Source organism: Rhopalosiphum maidis, chromosome 3 (genome assembly GCF_003676215.2).
Source record: "Rhopalosiphum maidis isolate BTI-1 chromosome 3, ASM367621v3, whole genome shotgun sequence".
NCBI classification, from domain to species: domain Eukaryota; kingdom Metazoa; phylum Arthropoda; class Insecta; order Hemiptera; family Aphididae; genus Rhopalosiphum; species Rhopalosiphum maidis.
Genome location: NC_040879.1, coordinates 15,866,698 through 15,890,026, shown reverse-complemented (window position 1 = coordinate 15,890,026; position 23,329 = coordinate 15,866,698). Strand labels below are relative to the sequence as shown.

The window sequence follows — 23,329 nt, the reverse complement described above, 5'->3', positions numbered from 1 at the left end:
TAATGTGTCTATAATTAATGGAAACCTTTTTGAATGTCATTTTGTTTTATGTATTCTATTTTTGATTCTAATTTGTCAGGTACTGAATTATTGCCATATTTTTTATTTTACTATTTTAGAATATAGATAGAATAATAATTTAATGCCCATCATATAATACATGCACGAAAATTACAATTTTGTATCTGTTTATATATTATTATATATTTCAATGATTTTCTGGTGGTGCAAATGCTGCATTTGTACCACCCAGTTTACGCCACTGCTTGTAAGTGTAATACCTAACTATAGAATATATAGACTAAGTAATGTAGTGCTGTGTATACTTAACTTATAGTGTTTCTCAAATAATTTTGATACATTTTAATTTCGAAAAATATATTGGTGCATATTGTGTATAGCACCTAAATACATTGTATGGTTCGACAGTTGCTACACTCGTTTTTGACGAAAAATGCGACTTGAGTCGATAAGAAATATTTTTTTTTTTGTGTAATATTATACACCGACTGAATTAAATCTTTTTTCTAATTGTTATTCCATAGTATTATTAATATTAATATTATAAAATGATTACAATATACCATTTAGTCGTATATAATCACTATAATCAGTATAATCCATTATATTATAGTTAGGTACTAATGTATATACTTAATAAATTATAATACACTATTATTTGATATCGATACCGTTATTAATATATTTGCACAAAGCAATAGGGTTAGAGCATCAAAAAAAATAAAAAATGAGCCGTCGCGGGACGCCTGGCCGGTGTGAAACATCGAATAACGTTTTCTGGAAAGAATGTTGAATAAAATTAAATGACAATGAAATAACTTTTAAATTCAGTTCATGAAACCAGTGGCGTAACTAGCGCTAAAATGTTGGGGGGCTGTAGCGATGTAGCCCCATCTGATATTAGTGATATTACATAAAAAGTAACCGGTGAGGCCGTTGCTCCCACACCATCATATAAACCAACTAAAAAATTTAAATCATAAAAAAATTAAATGTTTATTTACTCAAGTTTTATTTTTATTTTCATTTTATTAATAAATAATTTTAATATTTCATCAACTTGAATCTCAATATCTTTAATATCTTTTTCAATATGAAGTATTGATAGGTTACTAAACCGATCTTAATTCATCGTGGAACGTAGATAAATATGTGTTTACCCTCGTCATCCATCGCTGAAAAGGAGCGTTCTGGTGTGCCAGATGAAAGAAATCGACAAAGTAATAATTACTTGTATCATTATATCATTAAATAATAAATTCAAATATTTAGAAACACTTTTTTGTTCAAATTTTCTTTTATAAAATTGAAGTCCTTTATATTATAACCAATAAAATTTTTGAACACCAACATTTCGCTTTTCTAATCATTTTCTTTAATGTTTAATACATCCTGAAAATAAATTTTACTATGAAATGTTTTTCGTTTTAAATGGTTTATATAAATTGATATTAGGTACCTAATCAACGTAGTTATAAATACTTATAATGTTCAACCAAGAATGATTTTCTTTCATAGTAAAATTATATTAGTCTATCAATTGAAGTAGCAATACGTAAACTTTCTTCAGAAAATCTTATTTTCATGCTGCTTATTAAACATTTTAATTATTTTTCCGAAAAAAAAAATAAGAATTACAGTTGTTCTTTAAAATGTTTATTAATATTTTAGGAAACAATTGAACAATTTATTATGGGAGGGCTATTATTATTATTTTTTTCTAGCCCCCCCTCCCAATTGTGGCTATGCAAAAAACGATTTTGTTGGAGTTCTTTGTGCTTTTCCTTGTATTTTCGATGACGTTCTTTTTATAAAGAGCACCCTTATTGTTTGCTTTGTTATTACAATATCAGAAAAATGATATAGTTCATATCCCATGCATAAAATTATAATATCATCCATATTAATTTATTGGATTATAGATATGTATATTCATATAATTCTAACTTTTTAAAATATTATATAGATCGTAGGATAAAATATCGATAGTATGTAGGTCATAGATACAAATATTGTACAATTACAGTTTAATTTAGCTATTATGGTCGCGACAATAACATTACTTAATTAATTATAATATATTAATATCGTACCTTTTTTTTTTTTTTTTTCAGTTTGGAATCGTGAAACGGGAAGGGAAATATGGCTGCCCATTGCTGCCTTCCCGCTCACATCGTTTATTATGACAAAAACAAGTTATTATAATTTATATGTAAAATAAATGATAACAAATAAATTGGGGGCCTCTAACCACCCTGGTTTTGGCCGTTCGGCCTACAAGCGTCATAACTTAACTAATTGAAAATAATTTTAATTATTAAACCTTCAGACGGGGAGCCGCCAACTGCCTCTCCCTTTCTAGCTCTTCTTTAACACTCATGATGTCTTCGACCATATGGTTGAACAGTTCCCTTTTCTTAGCAGCTGATGCGAGGATCCTCCTCCTGGGTTCCCTTTCCACTGGCAACTCGGCTGCAGCCGGTCCGCACAGTAAGTCGGCGACGTCCTCCGGACAAGGGTGTCGCCCGATCGACAACGCCAGCTCGCGTCGCTGGAGGTTCCAAAACATGCATACAAATAGTGTATGCTCGACGTCGTCCACCTCCCCCGGGCAGTGATAGCAGGCCGTACTTTGCGCCCTGCCCATCGACCATAGATATTTTTGAAAATACCCGTGGCCGATGAGGGCCTGGGCCATGTGATAACTCACAGTCTTCGGTCCTTGGTACCACCACCTTGACAAGTCGGGAATGAGCCTCTTTGTCCACTCCGCCTTGGGGGTCGCCACCCAGAGTTCCTGCCATCGCTGGACTATATCCACCATGATTTCCCACTTGGTCGGGGAAGCACCGGCACTCTTCGCCAACGCGGTTCTTTTCCTACTGTCAGCCTGTAGAGTGACAGGGGGCATTTTGGCCAGCACGAGGGAAGCCATGTCCGAAACCGTTCGATAACACCTCGCGACCCTCAGCGCTGCCACTCTCTGTGCTTGCAGAAGGAGATTCTTGCTCTTCGAAACCCGCTCCGACCAGATTACTGCTCCGTAGAGCAGCCGGCATGAACCATGCTCATTAACAAACTCCTTTTCGATTGAGATGGGCGTTAGGTATAAGCCTCGACAGGGCAGTCGCTACCTTCCTCGCTCCCGCTGCCATCGTACCGATGTGTTCCACGAACGATAGTCTGGTGTCCAGCCGTACACTCAAGTACCTAATCGAGCGTTTGACCGGGACTTGGCATCCTTGGATGTGCAGATCGGGCTCGCGGAAGGAGTGCTTGTTCGTCAGAACGGCGCACTCTGACTTTTCGGGTGCCAGGCGCAGGCCGTTGGAGGACATCCAACCGGCGATGTCTTCTAATGTTGGATTAACGATTTGCTCGATGAGCTCGGCGTTATGGGCGACTGCCACTACTGCCACATCATCCGCAAACGCGATAATGCGTATGCCATCTCGTACCGGTAGTCGCAGAACGCCATCATAAAAGATATTCCTTAAGAACGGTCCCAAGACCGATCCTTGAGGAACGCTGCATGTAACGGGCATGCCCAGGTCCTCGTACACCACCAAACTCTTATCGTGCATGTAGGATCTTATGATCTTAATCAAGTACTCCGGGACAGCAGATCTCCGCAGAGCCTCGTCGATCAGGTGCCACGGAGCCGAGTTAAAAGCGTTTTTAACGTCCAGAGATACGAGTACGCACAGGTGCCTGTCTTGCACTGGGCCGCGTTTAGCGCTTTGTGTCACTCTCAGGACGTCTTCGACCGCGTCTGTGGTAGACTTTGTCCGTCTGAATCCGTACTGCGTGTCGCTTATTGCTCCGACGTTAGCGACGTACGACTCAAGCTTGTTAAGCAGCATCCTCTCAAAGACTTTGCCAGCCCCGTCTAGAAGACTAATAGGCCGGTAGCTGGATAGAAGGTCCGGCGGTTTGCCTTGCCTTTATGCAGCAGAACCAACTTTGCGCGTTTCCATCTCCGGGGGAACTGTCCGTTGACCAAGCAGACGTTGTAGGTTTCGAGAAACGTCTTTGGGCTTCGTTTAGCCGCCAACTTGATCACTTCATTGGGGATGAAGTCGGGACCCGGCGCCTTACCCGAGTGTAGCTTCCTAACAGCTTCGTTCAGCTCGTCCACTGTAAACAGTAGAGTCGACTCCTTGTAGTAGTCGATGATCGTGATGGGGACGCTAGGCTGTAGGGGAACTTGGCTCCAGTCCACTGCAAATGGTGCAGGGAAGAGTCCTCTCACGACGTTTGTTAGCGTGGGTTCTTCGATGACAAGAAGTCGGGGCCAAGCCGTTTTGTGACGAGTCTGTACGGCACCCCCCAGGGGTCGCTGTCCACCGAGTCGCACACTTCCCTCCATGATCTCTCCTGCGCCTTTCTTATGGCGATCCTCAGCACCTTCCTGGCCTGATATACTACTATTAATACATAAATTGTATTAATGGTAAAAATAAAAAAAACAGCTTTTTGAATAAACAAATAGGTACATTTTTAGAACCAAACATTTACTTTTGAAATATTAATTGGAATAAATTAGTTAATAGGTATACTTACCTACATAATACTTATGTGATAAAAATAAATATTGTGTATACTGAATATTTTATAATGGTCCTGTTGGACCTTTCAATAACATTTCGTTTAAACTTAACCCGTTAGGCTTGGATCACACTATGCGTTTTGTCGGCAACCGAAAAATACTATCCCGATCTACCGCAATCAGGACGACCGATCCTACTGTGCGTTTTATCGGTAATCGAATCCATATAAACGAGATTAAAAAGCGCGGGAATCGTTTTTAATTTGAAATTTTAATTTTAAACTGACTTTTGTTTTTAACGAAATGTATCTAATATTATAAGTTATATAATATAAACATGAAAATTAAACTAGCCAACATGTTATACGGTGGTTCAGTTTGTTTGGTGCAACAAACGTGATCTGCACTTGTTCTTTTAAGTACCTATAACCTATTAATCTCCTAAAAGCATATTATTACTATAATATACTCTATATATTGTACTAAAGAATTAAATCAAATTTTTATTTTTTATTTTATTTATAATTACCATTATTTAAGAAAAACATTTTAAATCAGGTAAGTGTTTATAAATTCAAAATATAATTTATTTAATTTATGAGTTTATATATTTTAATTGTAATATTTATAACTATATCGTATAGTATATACATAGAAATGAGTTCTCTTCTGAAAATAATTTGTATGGCTGAAGCTGCTGGTGAACTTGATGAACCAACACATAAGCGCAGAAGGTATTGGGTTTATCCTATACATAGTAGTAATGAACACGACATACGATTTCAAGTATTTTATGATAATCTAAAAAAATATCCTGAAAAATTTTTCGACTATTATCGGATGTCAATTTCCTCGTTTGAAGAGCTACTCGAGAAGGTCCGATTACATTTAACGAAGGAAATAACGCACTTTCGAAATCCTATAAGCCCGGAAAAAAGATTGACAGTGACTTTGAGGTAAAATTTAAAAAAATTTAAGTTTAATTCTAATTTTATATTTTTATCTACGTTATCTATATAACACATATTAATTATTATTAAAAAACACATCATATAATATTATTTATTTAGTATTAACTAGTATAATAAGTAACTGGGGATTTTCCACTTTTGACCACAAAGTACAAACTACATTATATTTGCTACTCCCTCCCTCAAATGTATGTTCACAGCATTTTTTTCAACTAATAAAAGTATAATTATAAACATAATTTTGTTTTTAAAGTTATAAAACCAATACTTCACTCATGACGAGGTAAACCTAAAACCATGCCATAATAATATAATATCAGGCAATACTTATTACTACTTAAGTAGGTACTTATATCAAAACAATTATTTTAAATAAAAATGAAATATTTATTTTAAACACTGTAAAGCACTGTATATGTATTGGTATTTAGTATTTTTTAAACAAATGTGTTTAATCATACAAAAATTATATAAAAATAATAATAATAATAATAATAATCTTATAAACAATTTGCGTTAATATAATATTACATGAGGATAGCTTATTATAAAATGCATGAAATTATGATAAAATAATATTAAAAATAATAAAAATATTTAAAAAAATAAGTGTAATATAAATGTTATATAAAAAAAGTTAATACTTATTATTTGTTTATGCATTATTAGGTAAATATTGATGAATGTAAGTAGGTGATCTTTTAGATGTTTGATTATTTGAGTAGGCTGGGTAGGATAATTGTTGGGAGTGAAGTGATTGAAGTGTATAGTTTGGTATTGGGACAGTATTGGTAGAATGTTGAGGGTATAGCGATCGAGATAAAGATGAAGTTGGCATTGAAAAATGAAAATTAGTAGGAACAGGACGTGACTGGTTTTGTGAATACTGTAGGGGAGAATTATTTTTTTGAATGACATTTTTTAAATATTGAAGAGTGTGGACTTGAAAGTCTAACTTTTCGTCGTCACTCAATTTTTTAATATAAGGAAGAAAGAACATAACAATATTTTTGTCGGAATCACTGTTCTCTTTTAAATGCTCTTAAAGATTTTGTTGAAAAGTGCTTAATGATTTTTTATTTTTTTTTGTTTTAAGGAACGTCATTAAAAAATGCCACTGTGTTGACTGGACTTTCTGTATCATCGTTGTCTTCTTGTACATTCAACGATATATCCGAGGTTGAATCTTCGAATTCTAAATTACCAGTTGTCCTTAATAAAAAATAAAAATGGTTTAACACGAGTAATTATAGTAATAGTAACAAAGTGAATTTGAACAAATGGCTATTAATTTTTTATTTTTAATCTTAATAAATATTAGATGCAACAAAATATGATTTTTTTTATTTATAAATAGGTATAAATAACAGAATAAATATTGTATATTATTATCTTACTTCCGTTTTTTCAATGTTATATTTAAAAAAGACAAGGATTCAGCGTAAGTATATGCCTTTCTTTTACTTCCTCCTGAGCCACTTTTTACATTCTTTTCGTCCGACACGTGTTTCAAGTAAGCATCACGAATATGCCTCCATTTTTTATTTTTTATTTTTTTTACTGAGTATATGCAAATAAATAAATGTATAAATAATATAATATAAAAATAAAAAAAGTACAATTAAGTAAAATAAACAAAATACTTAAAGCATTTTTTAATAATATTTTCTATTTTTCTATTTTCTTATTTTCATTATTATAGTCGAACTTATTACAACTATTTTCATGGTACATTGACAACAAATCATTAAATATAAATTTTGTTAAAAACAGTTTATGAATTCAAAAAATCAATAATAATATGTTTTAAAAATAAAAATTTGTATTATGAGTTTAACGCGCAGAATTAAAAATATGTTTTCATTTTTTTATAAACCATTACATTTTTTTTTTTTATAAAATATTTAAATATAACCTCAATATGACAATTATTATTACTAAAACATATTATTTTGTTAAAGTTAAATAATATTTATTTTTAAAAAACTAGTAGAAAATAAAAATAAGTTATCTTTAATATACAATTGTATTTTATGTAAAAAGGCGAATTGAAAAAAAAATATGAAAAAATCGTACTGTTACTATATTTATGTCAGTGTTATAAAATAAACATAAAATAGTTTTATATTTATCAGTTTATTAGTTCATTTTTGGAAACAATAGATAATATAACAATTATTTATCACCTATAGCCTATAAATATATATTATATTATATTATTCAAATATAATAATATATTTTAATGTGTTCATTTAATTTAAACAGATATTTGTCCATGGGAACTAATTTTGCGGCATTACACTTTGATTTCTCTATCGGAAAAAGTACTATTAATGGAATAGTTAAAGAAACGTGTAAAATATTATGGTCAGTGCTATTAGAAGCCGAAATGCCACAACCTACAAAAGAAACCTGGTTACAAATATCTGATTTATTTTATAAAAAAACCAACTTTCCGAATTGTCTAGGTACTATAGATGGCAAGCACATCAGGTGCAAAAACCCAAACCACGCAGGTTCGCTGTACTTTAATTATAAAAAATATTTTTCCATTGTGTTGATAGCTGTGGTAGATGCCAATTTAAATTTTATTTCTATTGATGTTGGTGCCTATGATCACCTCAAAATACAGCCATCAGAGCACATTCTAGGCGGTTTAACTTTTTCAATAACCCTTTGGCTTCACAATGTGTGGTTGGTTTTTGACTAGTATCGTCCAAAAATTTTTTCAACACTCCAATGACCAAATCCCAATTTTTGTTAAGTGATCTACAAGCATCTTTGAGAGCCAACTACCGAGTTTCAGACAGACCTTTTAACGTCACTTTTGCATTCAACATTTCTCACCGTTGAGTTGATGCCGTAAAAAAACAGTATACTGCTTGTAACAGTTCAAAAAAATGACAGGCTTCTTCACAACAATTTGCTGCACAACTACCAACCAAATTTAGAGAGTGTGCAGCACATGGATAATACTCAGCTAGTGGATTAATTTCCTTGATTCTTGCCTGTAGACCTGAGTAAGCTCCTGACATGTTACTTGCATTATCATAAGATTGTCCTCTCAAGTTGGCTAAATCAATGTTATATAATGCAAGAGTGGTTAATATACTATCAGCCAATTGTTCAGATTTATGACCAGTATTCTCTAAAAAAACACATGAACCGTTCTTTAGGATACCTATCTAAAACATACCTTATTACGAATGATAATTGGTCAGTATGGGAGATATCTGGTGTTGAGTCAACTATTATTGAAAAATACTTTGCTGTTTGGACTTCTTTTAGAACATTTTCCAATACTTTGTCACTCATTAAAGTTATAAATTGTTCATATGTATGGAACAATAAGTATGATGTTGACCCTTTTCCTTTATTAGCATATTTAGAAATACGTGATGCTGAAAATGGATCAAATTGTGCTATTAATTCCATTGACATTAAAAAATTTCCATTGTGTGGGCATCCAATTTTCTCCGAGTTACCTCTAAAAGCTAATCCTCTTATTGCCAAGGTTTTTACCACTACAACCACTCTTTTCAAAACATTTTTCCAATAATTAACTTCATCATTAATTTGATCCAATAATCCACTGTCAATCCTATTTATTAATGTTCCTCGATTTTTTAGAGTCAATGTATTTGATTTATGAACTGGCGATTGCTCGTGTGATGCGATTCTATTACCCGCTCTTTTCCAATCTGAAAATCCAGTTGTATCAAAAGCAGAATTTGCTCCAAATAATTTGCTAGGAATACAACAAATAGCACCTGTACTTTGAGAGTATGCAAGATAATCTCTTTGAATTCTTTCACCATTGATAAGAACTGTATAAAAAAAATTGGCTGAACAGTACCTAAAATGAACTTGTTTTTTCCCTCGAATAACATTATTATAGATTTTTTTTGAATTTGAAAAATCTAATTCTTTAATATTTTGTGATATTCCGCATGTAGATATTGTGTCTCTTGTAACATCATTAATGATCCATAGTGCAGGATAATTACTATTAAAGTTTAAAATATAAAACTTGGTTTATAATTATTGTAATTAGAAAATTAAAAATATTTAATCAATTATCAACAAGACAACAACAACAAAATATGTAAAATTAATTATTTTTTATTAAGTTAAATCACTAAAACATTAATAAGTTTTGGTAATATAAAAAAATACTGAATCATTGTAAGAGGTATGAGTATGATATTTAGGTAATAAACTAATAAAACATTACATTGAAAGTATAAGAATTCAATGTTTGAACAGCAAAAAGAGTATTTGTTTTATATATTTAAATACATTTCAAGTACTTGTGTTTATTCTTAATTATTTTTGCCCTAATGTATTTAAAAAGTATTTTTAATTATTTTTATACTAGTGTATTTTTTGTACTAAAATTGTATAGCTATGAAGATTATAAAATGAAAAAAGCATTTATCATAATAATATAATATTAAATGTAGGTAATGACTTAATTAATTCAATCCTAACATAAGTTTCTGAATTTTCTAAATTATTTCATTTGTTAATTATCTGTTTCAAAACTAAATAGGTATCTGTACTAAAAACACAGGACTACTTCATATACATAATTTGTTACAGTAATTCATAAATATTGTTTTTAATAAAATATGAAATATTTAATTTACCTGGGTGCTTTAAACAGATCAACATTCACCAATATATTATCATTGTTTGCCTCTAACAAAATATTTTCTCCATCATTAGAATTATCAAGCACTGCTAAATAAACAAGTCAATATAAATATTTTTAATTGGTAACAAAAAAATAAAATGACATGAAATACTTGGGTTATGCATTTGTATCACATCATTAACTACATCCACTTCGTCAACAGTTATCGACTGTATCACTTGATCTTCAGTCACATTACATTCACTAACATTGCTAGCTGAAAAAATTTTATATTATGAATACTCTTAGAAGGTAATTTATAATATTAGATACCAACGTTCCCAACTTCTCATATTTATTTACAGACTTTTTCATGTAAAATAAAAATATATAATATAACAATACAATACAATTCATTTTATATTTCACTCATACAATATGAATTAAAAGTATTTGTTTAATAATATTAAACAACAATAAGAGAGTGAAGAACTGAAGACCCAGTTATTACTTAATACCTACTTATTAGTTATTACTTATAACTGTTATTAATCAATTACTTACTCGAATCCGTAGTAACACTAGCTCCAGAATTAGAGGTTGAAACAGAAAAAAAATGTTTAATATTTTTAGTCTTGACAACAACATCAGCAATTTGTCTAGCCTTTTCTTTGGCTTTTAACCGGTATCCAGCACCACTAAGTTTTTTACGATCCATAACTTCCGTGATCATAAATAAAACCGTAAATGGAAAAAACTTAAATTTGACTGTGTATCGTTTAATAAAAAAAATAAATAAACGTATATCTGTCACCAATTCACCAACAGATGTAAATTTAATATGTAATAGTAAGGGGCACGCGATTCGGCTATACCGAGAACCAGTTTGTTTACACGATATGGGCACAGCCACGGTGGTGCAACACATCGTTATCGACGTTATCGTACATTCAAAAAGTCCAATCTATTTATAGATATAATAATACTTAATATTAAATAATAACATTGATTATAAATATTATATAGTATTTATAATCAATGATAATAATTATCAAATAAATGTATTGAAATATAAATAAAAACATTTTTTTTTTTGTTATTAGATACGCCATAATATTTCGATATAAAATTTTCGCCCCCCTAATAAGCTAAAAAATTTGCCGCCCCGGGCAACAAGGTACACTTGCCCCCCTCAAATACGGCCCTGAAGATAAAAGAAAAGAAATTATATAATAAATGTTATCGTGGATCGCAACTATAACGATTATATTATATATATCTACCTAACAAGTTGTAACGGAGCTACAACTTAAACGGTCCTTTTCAGGACCATTGACATATAACAGATAATTGACTCTATACAAAAAAATGTCAACAGTATGACGATGTAAAATCACACTAACCTTATAATAACCTATAGGTATCGATGTTGTATTGACTCGTCAAAATGAAAACCCGCAACCAATCAGGAACAACAACAAAGCCCCCAATGGATATATATACCGGCACATTTCGAAAACCAGATCATTAGTCTTCCAGTGTTCATTCAGTGCAGACGTGATTCAATAAACAACTTCTGACATACCGAACGAAACACCATGGGCGGCCGCAGAGCCGGTTTCAAAAGGAATCGGACTCCTCCAATCACCGAATCAAAGAAACTCCGTAACGAGACTTTCTCATCTCCACCTCTACAGGTTGCCGCCACACAACGGCAGCGGGATGAACCGCCATCGTCCGATCCATCAGACTCCGAATCGCTATCAGGCGTCTCTTATGTCTCAACAGACAACTCTCAACCAACCAGCGATCTTTCGGACACTGAACCGCCTCAGACCACACCGACCGGGTCTTCTTCCACTCAACCGTTGGACCCCTCCGCCCAAAATATACCAAAAACTCCGTTACCACTGCCTATCATTTTTACTGCGTCCTTGTGGCGAAACACTGCCTCACTAATCTTTCAAACCCCGAAGCCGACTCGGTTGGTATAACCGCTAAATCGTCGGCTGATGGTAAAATTTACGTGAAGACTTCTAGCGTCACTCAATTCCGTCAGGTCCAAAGAATACTTCTGACAAATAATATCGGTTTTCATACTCATACTCTTGCCGCTGACCGCCAGCTTAAAGTAGTCCTCAAAGGCATACCCACAGAAATCTCCGACGACGACCTCAAGAATGAACTGATTGCACACAATTTCAAAGTGAAAATGACCCGTCGATTCGGTACGGCAGAGAAGCCTATGCCTATCTGTCTTGTTATCCTCACTGGCACCCAATCAAAGAATATCTTCGAACTCACCGAACTTTTCTACCTTAAAATAGTAGTTGAAAATTACAGGAAAACTGGCCCATCCCAATGTCACACCTGCCAACGTTTCGGCCATGGTTCACAAAACTGTGGTAACCATCCACGCTGCGTAAAATGCGCTGGCTCCCACCGCACTAGCGACTGCCAAAAAACCCGTGACCAAACTCCTACATGCGCAAACTGCAACGGATCCCATACAGCGAACTACCGCGGATGTCCGTCTTATACTCAAGCCACAAATTCACTTTCCAAAAGCCAATCAAACCAAACGAAACCTTTACCAGTACAGATCACTCAGAACCAGTTCCCTCAACAACCTAATCTCGAACCAATAGCACCAGTTATTTCCGCTGGAAAACATCCCGATTACGCAGCAGCAACAAAAAATAAACCAGCAATCAACATTAACTCAATCATCACTCTTCTGACCAAGCTCCTCTCAGACATTTCAACGGTTGACGACCCAAAGTCAATAATCTGCTCAACCATAACTTCATTCCTCAATATTCTAACAATTAGTTATGAATAACCTCAGAATTCTTCACTGGAATTCAGACGGTATAAGAAACAAAATCAATGAACTTCAGGCCTTCGCATCCAAACTCAAAATTGACATTATTCTCTTAAGTGAAACACACCTCAAACCATCTATCAAATTACACATTCCAAATTTTCACACGTACAGAACGGATCTTCCAACCGTCAGAGGTTCTCTCGCCCACGGTGGCACTGCTGTGTTAGTACACCGCCGCATTGCTCATCTACCTACTACTCTTCGCTCCAATCTTCAATCTACCTCAATAATAATCAAAATTTTTGACATGGAAATCCTCGTAACTGCGGTCTACAAACCTCCCAACCAAACGCTCGTTACGTCTGATCTAAACACCCTTACACAAAGCTCTGTCTGGTCAATCTCTGCCGGCGACTTCAATGCCAAGCATTCCATGTGGAACAGCCGTACTTCCAACACTTCGGGCTCAACATTGTACAACCACGTGTGCCAAAATGATTACGCCGTCATTGCCCCTACTTCTCCGACTCATCACCCTTACAGTCAATCTTACCGGCCTGATGTGCTTGATATCGCTCTCATAAAAGTCCCTCTACCAGTCACGGTAACCAACTTAAATGATCTCTCGTCAGATCACAACCCGGTAGTTCTCGAAGTACATGGAACTCCAATCGCCTCCAATCCTCCACCAGCTAAATGCTTCATCAACTGGCGCAAATACACCGACATCCTTGCAAATAAACCAATGGATTTAAATCCTAGCACTGCCAATACCTCAGATATCGACAGTGCCATTGAAGATTTCACTTCCTCCATCCACTCTGCAATCTTGTCAAGCTCCACTGCGATGAATCCGAAACACAGGTTCAAAGCTCTGCCCTCATACATCACCGAAGAAATCAACGCAAAAAATCGCCTTCGTCGGGAATGGCAGCTCTACAGAGACCCTGCAATCAAACGTCGCTTAAATTCCAAAATCAAATTTATCAGAACTATGCTGTCTACCCATAAACAAGACGAATGGGACTTGTTTCTCAATACCCTAAATCACAAAGACGGCTCGGTTTATAAACTTAATAAAAATCTACTACATAAACGCCCAGCCTCACACCCACTATCTGGTCCAAGCGGTCTAGTTTTTCAGGCAATTGAAAAGGCTGAACTTATTGCAGACTCTCTTGCACTTCAATTTACACCCAACCCTGAGCAGTTTCTTCCTGAAGTCGCAGCTTATACCCAATATAGCTCCATCGAGTCTCCAAGCCACAACACGTTTTCATCCCCTGGCCGGATTGCATCACTCTTATCAAAACTCCCAAAACATAAAGCTCCTGGCGCAGACACGATCACCAACACCGCCCTACGACTGCTACCTAAAAATATGGTCCTGACATTAACCAAAATCCTAAACGGCTGCCTCAAGCTGTGCTACTTCCCAACGGCCTGGAAGAGAGCCACGATAATCTCCATCCCCAAACCGGGCAAAGACCCTCTCAAACCGGATAGCTACAGGCCAATCGCTCTACTCTCTTCCATCTCAAAAATCTACGAAAAAGTCGTCCTCTCCGAGCTTCAAAAACACCTGACCGACAAAATCAGACCGGAACAATCTGCCTTCCGACACGAGCATTCTACAACCCAACAACTGGTAAAATTCATAGATCACATCTGCAACAACCTCAACAGTAATATCCACACAGCTTCTGTGTTTCTGGACGTTGAGAAAGCATTTGACCGGGTCTGGCATGATGGTCTCATATATAAGATGTCAACCTTAAACATCCCACCATGGATCATTAAGACAATCTCATCATTCCTATCAAACCGCTCTTTCTGCGTCCGCATTGAAGACCAACTCTCTTCACCCCGAGCTGTCCTCACGGGTGCTTCCGTCGCTCTCTTTGCTGATGACACAATGTTCTACACCTCCAACTACAACCCAAACTTTGCTCGGATACAGCTTGAAAGACAACTACGTGCGGCATCTGACTGGTTTGAAAAATGGCGCCTTCGAATAAATGCTACCAAAACCATCGCCATCCTGTTCAGCCGAAAACAAACCAAAAACCTATCTCAACTATCTATCAACAACACTCCTATACCCTAGTCTACTCACGTCAAATATCTAGGAGTCACCATTGGCCGCACACTAAACTTTCGCCAGCATATTCAAAACATAACCCAAAAGGCAACAAAAACCCGCGGTATGCTATTCTCGATCTTAAACAAACGAAGCCCTATCCCAACGAGAAATCGGATAAACATATTCAAAATGTATATAAATCCAATACTTACGTATGCAGGCGCTGCCTGGGCCCCATTCATCACCAAATCTCAATGGAAAAAGATTGAAGCCGTACAGACTATTGGTTTGAGAACGATACTGGGCACTCCAAAGTAGGTAACAAATAAAGTCACTCTCTCCACCACAAATCTAAAACAAATCAAATCACAAATCCACTCCCAAGCCACCTCATTCTTTCACAAAAACTCTCTATCAAGATTTAGGCACATACGACAACTCGGACTAGAAGTACAGCCAACACCCACTCAAACCTACAAAAATCCAAAAACTCGTCCAATAAATTGGGTTTCAGTAAACCCACCCTCTTAATCTCCTAAATCACAAAAACCATTACCGTAATCTCCACTACTAGCAAAGGCACAATGCCTGGTATAGAAAAGACCATCGGTCGTCCACTAAGCAAAAGCAAAAAACCAGATCATCATCATCATCATCATTCCGCATCCGGCGTCCGTCCGGGACAGTCCGTCTTTCTACGTCTGTCCACACCGTACGCCACCTTCCACGCGACCCAGCGTCCCCAGCACGCCCCCGCCGTCGCTAGACCGCGCTCTGGCATCGCCACGGCAACACTATCCGGCTCCCTCCCGCAATCCCGCCGGCACATTCCAACTGCCCGCACAATATAGCGGCTCGTTTACCACTCGGCACGGCGACCAAACCAGCCGAAAGCCGTCAACTCCAATCCAACTTGGGTGCCCACCGCGGTGGACGCAAGCACGCGAAGAGGCCAAACCCCTCGCCGACTCCCACAGATCACAAGAAACAAAAACAAGGCCGTCAACGCAGTGCACCTCCTTCCCCTATACCGACCAAATCCGACTCCATCTCCAGCGAATCATTTGAAAGCAGCTCCGCTTCGAGTCAAAGTTCACGCTCCACATCACCTACTCCTCCACCCCAAACCATCCAAAAGGAACGCATCCCACCAATAATCGTGGACCCGACCCACTGGGCTTCGGCTGCACCCATGATCATGCCTTCATTCACCCAAGACAAACTCACAGCGAAGTTCAGTCAGAACAACATCAAGCTCCAAGCTGTAGATACAACCACCTTCCGTTCAGTACAAGCCGTTTTGGAAAACGCCAACATACCCTTCCATACCTTTTCATTGCCGGCAGAACGCCAACTCAAAGTACTGCTCAGGGGCGTCCCAAGCTACAACACCGAGGATACCGTGAAATCCGAGCTCGAATCACTAAGATATACCATCTCGCACGTGCGCCAATTCTTGAAAGACGGAAGGAAGCTGCCGATGTACATGGTGTTGTTCCCTAACACCCAATTAAGCAAGAACATCTTCAACCTATCCAGTCTATTCTACCTAATTATCCGCGTAGAGGCATACAAAACATCAGGACCATCCCAGTGCTTCACATGCCAAGGCTTCGGACACTCTTCAGCCAATTGCAAGCACCAGCCAAAATGCGTGAAATGCGGCAAAGACCATGCAACCAAGACGTGTATCAAAACTCCTGACCAGCCGCCAAAATGTTGCAACTGCAATGGCGAACACACGGCTAACTACCGTCAATGTCCCGCCTACATCAAAGCTACCTCTGCAAAGAAATCCAAACCTCATGACATCACTCCGCCACCAACTACTCAACCAACATCTATCCCACCCACAAGCACAACGCAACTCACCTATGCACTGGCTTTATCGCCGCCCAAATCTCAACTAGCTCCACCAATTCAACCGCTAAACGAGATTAACACAAACCTAATTGATATCCTGAATTACGCCATATACCAGATATCTACTGCATCGAATTTCAAAGACACCATCCTGTTAGCAATCTCGGCCATAGTCTCACTTATAAACCAAGATGGACGAACAACTTAAAATTCTCTACTGAAATTGCCAAGGTCTGGGCAACAAAAAATCAGAACTCCTCCATTTCATACGACAACATAAAATCCACATCATCCTACTCAGCGAAACATACCTCAAACCCACAGCGTCATTCAAACTCCCAAACTACCACATTTATAGAAACGATCGACCCACTCCTTCCGGCCAGTCAAGAAGCGCCGGAGGCACAGCGATTCTAGTAGCCAACAAGCTCATTCACTACGAAGTCCCCATCCAGACAAACTCTCTGGAAAACACTACCATCCACATTCAGTTAAACAACCGAGAGTCCAGAATCTTGACAATTTACAAAAGGCCTATAAACCCACTTATGCCATCGGACGTGGATAACCTCCTAGACACCGACCTTCCGACAATTCTCGCGGGCGACTGGAACGCTAAACACCCGTTCTGGAACAGCCAAAGAACAAATGCTGCTGGCCTGACACTTCTTAACCACATGGAGGAGAATGACTACCTCATTGTTGCACCAGATACCCCGACCCACCACCCAGACCAACGTCATCATCAACCTGACGTCCTAGATATTGTAATACTGAAGAACAACCACCTACAATATGAACTCTGCAACTTCTCAGACGATCTCTCGTCTGACCACAGTCCGGTCATCCTAACCCTTCCAGGCAAGCCATTGTCCGACCCACCAAACCAACAGAGACATGTTACAAACTAGCCAAAATTCGCAGTCGATCTGCATTTTGCCATCCCAAGTCCGAATCCAACCATCAAATGATTGAGAACTTTACCACTACTGTCCAGGACACCTTGTCCAAAAATACTTCTATCCTCACTAGCCAACCAAACCAAACACGAATACCAGACAATATCCAGCTCGAAATCACTAAAAAGAGAAGACTACGGAGGGCCTGGCAAAATACCCGGAACCCAGAAGCCAAACACAGGTTCAATAACCAGACATCAAAAGTCAAGAGGCTCATCCAACTTCATAGAGGCGCCGAATGGGACTCACTCCTTGGAAAACTAAGACCCGGAGACTCAAAAATATTCAAAATCAACAAATCTCTAATTAACAGAAAACCTCCAAACCACCCATTAAACGGCCAACAAGGACCCGTCTTCGATCCCCTAGGGAAAGCTGAACTTTTTGCTGCTAACTTAGCCACACAATTCAATTGCTCGGATGGAACTCCAGCCACTAATTTACTAGTCGCCAACTCAATCCAAATTCTAAACACATCACCAAAACCACCAATTCAGCTGGTCTCTCCAGGAGTAGTTAAAGACATCATTAAGCGACTACCACGCAACAAAGCACCGGGACCCGACGGCATTTCCAACACGGCTCTCCGTCGCTTCTCTGACAAAACCATCCTGGCACTGACCAAAATGTTCAACTGCTGCCTAAGATACCAACACTTCCCTACTCCTTGGAAAGCAGCCACAGTGATAATGATACCGAAATCAGGAAAAGATCTCAAAAATCCAAGCAGCCACCGACCTATAGCACTCATTAATTCAATGGCCAAGGTCCTAGAAATAATAATCCTGATTAATCTGAAAAAAGCCATACCTACTTCTATCCGATCTGACCAATATGCCTTCAGATCACAACACTCAACGACCAACCAACTGACGAAAGTAATCGACCACCTGGCCAACACAACAAACCGAGAAGAGCGAACAGCGGCAGCATTCCTGGACTTCGAGAAGACGTTCGACAAAGTGTGGCATGACGGACTACTGCACAAACTACTCCAGCTACACGTACCACCTTCGTTCGTCAGACTGGTGCAATCATTCATTTCAGACAGAACATATTCAGTCCGAGTCGGCTCCGACTTCTCAACACCACGAACACCGATTGTAGGCATCCCCCAAGGTTCTTGTCTCTCGCCAATTTTGTTCATAGTATACATAAACGACATGCCTTCTACACCTGGAACCCTGACAAATCTCTTTGCTGACGATACCATGTTTATGGCAACCAGCATGGGCATGCAGCATGCAGCGGACAAACTTCAAGCACAAATCGACGTCACACTCCCTTGGCTCCAAAAGTGGAAGTTGACTCTGAACACCGACAAAACCCTGGCAATAAAGTTCGGGAGAAGAGGACTTAAAAAATCGACACCATTAAAAATTTACAACCAGGAGATCAGCTGGAAACCTGCAGTAAAACACCTCGGAGTTTACCTCGACAGTAGACTTCGATTCAACCGGCACGTCATGGAAACCACCCAAAAAGCAAGACGCACCCGAGCCGCACTGTACCCCGTGCTTAACCGGCTGAGTCCAATTCCAGTTCGAACGAAGCTCAGCATATACCAGATGTACGTCAGAACAATAATCACCTATGCCGGTCCAGCATGGGCCGCACTTATATCAAATGCAAACTGGAGACGCCTGGAATCAATACAAAACATTACCCTTCGAACAATCACCGGTTCGCCCTAGTTTGTCCGGAACACCGTTATTTCAAAATCCAGTCAAATTCCATCGATCCAATCAACCATAACTCAAAATTCAAAAAACATGTTCGTCAAGCTCCAACAATCTAACTACAGCTACCTACAAAACATAGGCAAAACGTCCGGCCCACCCGAGCGCAACAGAAACAGACCCGGTGAACTGACCAGGCGCACATAAAAACACCTCAACCAAATCACCTCCTACTCTGAGTCATTGGTCTAGCCCCCCGAAACTCAGGCAAAGGACAATAAGTCCCTCCTATCATGCAACGCAATGCAATGCAAACCCGATCGGTTCACTTCAAATTTTCAACCTGTCAACAACTATCTCAGTTCCAGATAGCAGAAGATTCCGGACCATCCAACTACTTCGATGCTCCGCGGCGATTCAAGCACCGTTCCGTACGACTTCGACGAGACTACCGCTTTACCGTACTTCTACTAACGATCCAGCATTCATCTAGACCGTCGACTATTCGACAAATCTGCAGCCCCACGGCAGTCCAATTTATATCGTCCGCAACTTAACGCCACGATTAAAATGTCGCCTTGAAAAGGGCGACTTCACCCGACACAACTCCTTAGCGCACCTGCTTAGACTACGCTATTTTTTCCGGTTGAGTCTCACAATCGACCGACCAAGGAGCCGTTAATCCAAGGACTAGGATCAGACCCACAGCCGAGGACTGATCAACAACAACCGATCATCAGGTGGCCACTAAACGCCGCACTTAAAATCGCCCTTCTCAGGGCGACATCACTTGACACGACTCCCTAGCGCGCCTGTGTAGGTCACGCTTTTCCGGTTGAGTCCTATGAACGAACGCCACTTGCTTAGGCGGGCTTGATGTGATAAGACTCGATCCCTTCCCTTTAATACTATATAGGCCGAAATAAAAACATACCTATTATTGTATGGGGTCCGTAAATGATAATCAGTCACTTAGCTCTACTCCCTCATAATTGTAAAAATAAACAGACAATCTTCAGCATAAACGATCGGAGTAAAAACTTCATTTACGGTCGGCACACGCATTTCGTGTGCTGTATCATAGTTCAAATTTGTTTAAATCATTTATAAAATGTTTACTATATGGTAGTTTTTATTATAGTTTGTGTTAATATTAAAAAAATACTTTTGAACAAACTACCAAATTTGGTCGCTTTCTGCAAGGTAATTTAAATGCATACAAAAAAAAAAGACTTGAAACATACCTCAAGAGCTTTCAGAGGAGATTCCAATTTTAAAAAGTTGTGATTCATCAAAACATAAAAATCAGTGACATTGACATTATCTTTGTTTTTGCATCCTTCGCTAATAAATATTAAAAATGGCTGAACAGTTTGGCCAAATCTTTGAGCTTTTTCTAATTTAATATTGTCAATTTTTTACAATTGAGAAATATTCTAAAACAAGATAACTATATATTAATAAAAGTTTTGAGAACTTTGATTAATTAAATAATATTATAAAACAATAATTAAATTAGCTTAGTGAATAAATCCTTGTTTTATTTTAGCTTTAGAAAATCTCCAATAATTTTTTTTTTGCTGTATTACCATGTAAGCGCTTATATGATACATAAACTGGATTGAATAACTCCACAAATAATTTTAATGTAGCAATTTTATCATTACCTAAAAATTAAAATCATTTACATAATTTATTATTTTACAATATTAGGTATACTATACTCAAAACAACACACATGTTAAATACTAGGTTATATTACCAGGTTTATGAGGAAATTCTAATTCTACCATTAACATAGGAAAGTTTTGATAAATGTTTGCTTTAAACTTTTTAATATACAATATTAAACTTTTCTTAAATGTTTAAAATTTAACAAAAAATATCATGTTTTTATCTGGATATAAGTTATTCAAATCTATTTCTATCTATAACAATTAATTTATTTAATTTAAAAAATACTAAGAGAAAATTCATTTGCAGCTCTTATTGCAGGATAATCATCAAAATATTTATTTTTATTTTCATTTTCCAACAACATTTTATACCGATAGTTTAACGTTCTGTTCCATTTTTGTTCTACCAAGTCCCAAAGTTTTACTAACTCAAAAGACACTTTTTTAAGTTCAAATGTTGTTATCTTTTGATCAGAACTATTCTGTAACTATGAGTTATGATAATATGGGCCATTTTGTTTCTCATTGATGGTTGTTACATATCAGAGAATTTCAAATGGTTTAGAATTATTTGCCCTTCATAGTATTTCATTAAAATATTTTTTACTTCATTATTTTCCTTCTATATAAAAATATTAAATACATTTCACAGTTAATACTTATCAATTCAACAAGGACTAATAATTAAATTGTGCCTACATCGATTACTTTAGTTGTTCCATCACATATCATTTAGGGATACTTAATATTTCTTTTTGTTTAATATTATTGTCAAAACCTTCACTTGGTGGTTGCTCTTGAACGATTAAATCTTTTTCTACTAAAATAATATGTTTAACTACCTATTTGTGAAACGTTATAATTGAAACTACAACTACTTATATCATTTGTCATTAATATTTTATTGAAATTACCATCAGAAAAAAAGATTATAATCAATATTTGATTCATTCTATAAAATAAGAAAAAAACAGAGTATCGACATTGCAAATCGATACATTGATACATGGTTATTAAAGTACATAGGTAAAGTATAAAGTAACATATAAAATTTTATTTACAAGCATAGGTATAATTTTTAGTTTATTAATAATTTTGTTATTAGGAATAGTAATTATTTTTATTATTATTATTATTATTACAAATTAACTAAGCAAAAGTGTAACCTGGTAATAGGTACTTTCAGTGTCGCACAAAAATCAGAATTACTCCAGCCGATAATGTTTGAACACGCTTATGGGTGTTTGGATTTTGTAACTTTGCAAAGTTGCAAAAACCAAGCATAAATAAATGTATTGTACCTACATATTGTACTATATATATTAGGGTGTCCCTTATTTTTTTTTTCGCAATTTTGTCAGTCTCACCCACTTAATTTGTGTAAATGCATAAAACTACAAAAAGTTTCAAGTCAATATATTAAGGTTAACCCGTGCCGACTTGAATTTGAAATTTGACTATTTTAATTCATTCATAATTTAATGATACATTTTACATTTTTATATATATCTCATTAACAATTAAGAAAATTAAAATTTGTTACATAATATGTTTTAAATATAATAACATTGTCTATAAATTATGTTCTTACATACATCTTATTTATTATAATTTACAAGATATATTGACTTTTGTGTATGAAAGTACTATTTTATCAAAATTATATTATGAATTTTTATAAATACACATTACACATTGCACACAATCACAGAAATCATCAGATTATTTGAACATTACAAACATCGTTATGTCAAATATTATCGTATTTTTTCTAGATAAGAATAATATGGATTACAATCCACGAGTCTAATAAATTTTTATTAATAATATTGTGCAGTCGTGTTCGTTACGGTGCGTAATTAGTTGAGTACCTCGTTTGTTGTTACGTTTTTTTTTTATTTTGCAAATATGTCAAGAAAATTACGAGCTGATGATCAAATATTTTTGATTGAGTCACCATCTACCCAAATATTAGGCTCAAAACTCCCGTCGATTGGACAAGTGTTTTCAGTATTTTTTTATAATGTGAGAACAGTAAAACTTAATACTAGAGAAAGTGCTTCGT

At 36.6% G+C, this 23,329-nt stretch overlaps 1 protein-coding gene and 2 pseudogenes across 1 annotated transcript; 1 reads left to right on the top strand and 2 right to left on the bottom strand.

Annotated features, from left to right (window-relative positions):
* Window positions 1-1,033: 1,033 nt before the first annotated feature.
* Window positions 1,034-1,622, bottom strand: LOC114253689 (annotated as a pseudogene).
* A 3,605-nt stretch (window positions 1,623-5,227) lies between these two features.
* LOC113560142 lies at window positions 5,228-8,251 on the top strand. The gene is made up of 2 exons (XM_026965907.1): window positions 5,228-5,526; window positions 7,807-8,251. The coding sequence occupies exons 1-2, from the start codon at window positions 5,228-5,230 to the stop codon at window positions 8,249-8,251; spliced, it is 744 nt and encodes a 247-aa protein (XP_026821708.1).
* Window positions 8,252-8,333: 82 nt separating this feature from the next.
* LOC113560141 lies at window positions 8,334-10,895 on the bottom strand (annotated as a pseudogene).
* Between the last annotated feature and the right edge of the window lie 12,434 nt (window positions 10,896-23,329).